General features: G+C 40.6%; 1 protein-coding gene across 5 annotated transcripts in view; it reads right to left on the bottom strand.

Moving 5' to 3' along the window:
- lrp1ab (low density lipoprotein receptor-related protein 1Ab) overlaps positions 1 to 2,500 on the bottom strand; it is a 256,132-nt gene that overhangs the window by 54,176 nt on the left and 199,456 nt on the right. For all 5 annotated transcript variants that reach the window (XM_063208181.1, XM_063208183.1, XM_063208182.1 and 2 more), the window contains 2 exons: positions 1,040 to 1,168; positions 449 to 568 (listed from right to left, as the gene is read on the bottom strand). In XM_063208181.1, coding sequence (XP_063064251.1) covers positions 449 to 568; positions 1,040 to 1,168 — 249 coding nt within the window. The remainder of the gene's footprint in view (positions 1 to 448; positions 569 to 1,039; positions 1,169 to 2,500) is intronic.

Below are 2,500 nucleotides of genomic sequence, written 5' to 3'. Positions count from 1 at the left end.
TCCCTCTTTTAACTTGTCTTAAAGCAAGACAACGGCTTACATGAAAAATAAGACACTTTACCACCTTTATAAACCCCAGCCAAAGATTTTAGCTGTATTAAGCCCCAAAATAGTGGCATACCCCTTTAAGTGTACACTGTCCAGGGGCATTGCAGTGCACCGGGTAAAGGCAATAATACACAGGGGAACTTTTTGGGCAACGTTGCTTTGGCAACAACATCATTTCCTGATAGAATCATTTAAAAACAAAAAGTTGTCTGCTTCTCTGATCGAAGTTCTTTTGGAAAGTGATATAAATAAAGAATCTAATCTAACCTAAAATCTAAATCTAATCTTACAGTGATAAAAAGTCCACACAACATCTTATAGTATACTAACTAGACACATTGCTCAAAAAGTTGCCCTGTGTATCCTCATCCTCATGGCCTTCAGTGATGGGGGGGCTTACCATTGCAGTGCAGTTCATCTGAGTGGTCTCCACAGTCGTCGTTGCCATCGCACCAGAGTGGCATGGCAACGCAGCGCCCGTTGGTGCAGCGACGGTATCCCTTCTTGCACACACGATTGGCTAGAGGGAGGGAACAAGAACGAGAGTTAACAGGTGAGACACAAATACTAGAAACATGGGGGTAAACATGCGCTATTTTGGGAAACAAGTCACAGGTGACAATGGGTGAGGTACAGATTCAGGAAACATGGAGGTAAAAATGCGTTATTTTAGGAAACAAGCAACAGGTGACAACTGATGCATAGATAGACATTGCTTATTTTAGGAAACAAACCATATATGTAAGAGGTGATGGCACAGATAAACAATGGCTATTTTAGGGGTTTGACAAACACAGAGAAAAGGGCTGGAAGAAGAATCCTGTGGAAGAGTACACAACAATATGGATTGGGGTTATGTAATGGCACATGTGCTTACACTGCGGTCACATTTTTAAAACAAACACAAGCCTTATTGCCATACAGGCTCGTACGTACAGTACATTATACATGCAAACACACGCACGCGTGCGCGCACACACTTAAAGCGTACCACAGTAGGATTGCTTCTCATCTGACTTGTCCTTGCAGTGTGGCTGGCCATCGCAGGTCAGGCTGTAGTTGATACAGTCTCCGTTACCGCACTCAAAGTTGTCCACACTGCTGCACGACGTGTTCAGGGCTGCAAGTGGACAGAGGAAAAAATACGAATTAGAATCAGTTGTATTTGAGAGGTACACTGCTACACTCACATGTACATTTACAATGAATTTGGTTGCAATCAGGGACATCAAATTGCAATGAAGTTAAGTACACACATCAATATGTAATGAGGCTCCAATTCCCTTGTTTAAGTCAGAGCAAAATCAATGACTTGCCACCTCTCAAGCATGTTATTTATTTACCGGCAATCATGCCTGTTATTTATTCATGAATTTATTTTCATTTATGTTTACAACGTCTGAGGGCACCTTCCTTCCAACTAACTCCTCTATCTGCTCGGCAAAGTATTCATTTGCCATCTGGGTAAGAAGCTGTTTAAACTTTACACGTATATAAAAAACTTCTTCAAATCCCGGTTTAAAAAATATCCCATTTAGGAAGCTAAAAAGCACCTGTAACGATGGAGTTTTAATTTTTATCCACATGTCGTTTTTTAGTCGTAAACCGATAAAAAATATCCGCATTTTAAAAAAATCTGCATAAATGTAACCAGTAGCTAGGTCTGTGCCTGACAAAAACAAAAATAAAACCTCAACAACAAAACAGTGTGAACTATACATTGGAGATCAATCATGCCTTTAATCAGTTCCTACTGTGTTGATCTCACAAGTGTTTGCTCTAAGCTGTATTGCTACTTTCCAACCAGACCTTTAATCAATATCTACTGTATATGTTGAGAAAAGATCTGGAGCTATGCAGAAAAACTGGCATCTCTCAGAACCTTGTCCACACACTCGCTTCGGCTTAACACACTCTGTTCAGACCAAATCAAATCAAAGTGTCCTTAATTACAACAGATGATGATATCATATTATATATATATTTTATTGCAATATTTCATTGTTTTAATTTCACTTCACAGTATTTGCTCCTCACAGTCTGCAAGCCTAGCATGTTGTTGCATTTTGTACAATGTTTAATTTGCATATGACGATTCAATTTTTAATGCATAACCATGCAAGGGTTCATCTTGGCAGGGTGAGCAAAGTCAAGGACTTTTTTTCCACCTTTTGGAACCAGGCATTCAATATTTACGCATCCCTGCGTATCCAATATTTGGTCAGCCAACAAGGATGTATACTCAAATGCACAGCATCCAAAACCGCACGATTCTACGGCCAGCCTCCTCAAACGACTCGGATAAATAAATATTTACCCAGGGGCCTAACGAGGCTAATTAGCCCGTTGCCATGGCGCCAGCAGCAAATGTTTGTTTGGCTGGTAATCTAAAACACTCGTAATGGCTGTTGACTGGAACGGGCCTCATGACTGTTGACGCTTGTTGGTCTGC

Source organism: Engraulis encrasicolus, chromosome 10, assembly GCF_034702125.1.
Source record: "Engraulis encrasicolus isolate BLACKSEA-1 chromosome 10, IST_EnEncr_1.0, whole genome shotgun sequence".
Lineage (NCBI taxonomy): Eukaryota > Metazoa > Chordata > Actinopteri > Clupeiformes > Engraulidae > Engraulis > Engraulis encrasicolus.
The sequence above is the reverse complement of the archived record's forward strand: the minus strand, read 5'-3'. Positions and strand labels throughout refer to the sequence as shown.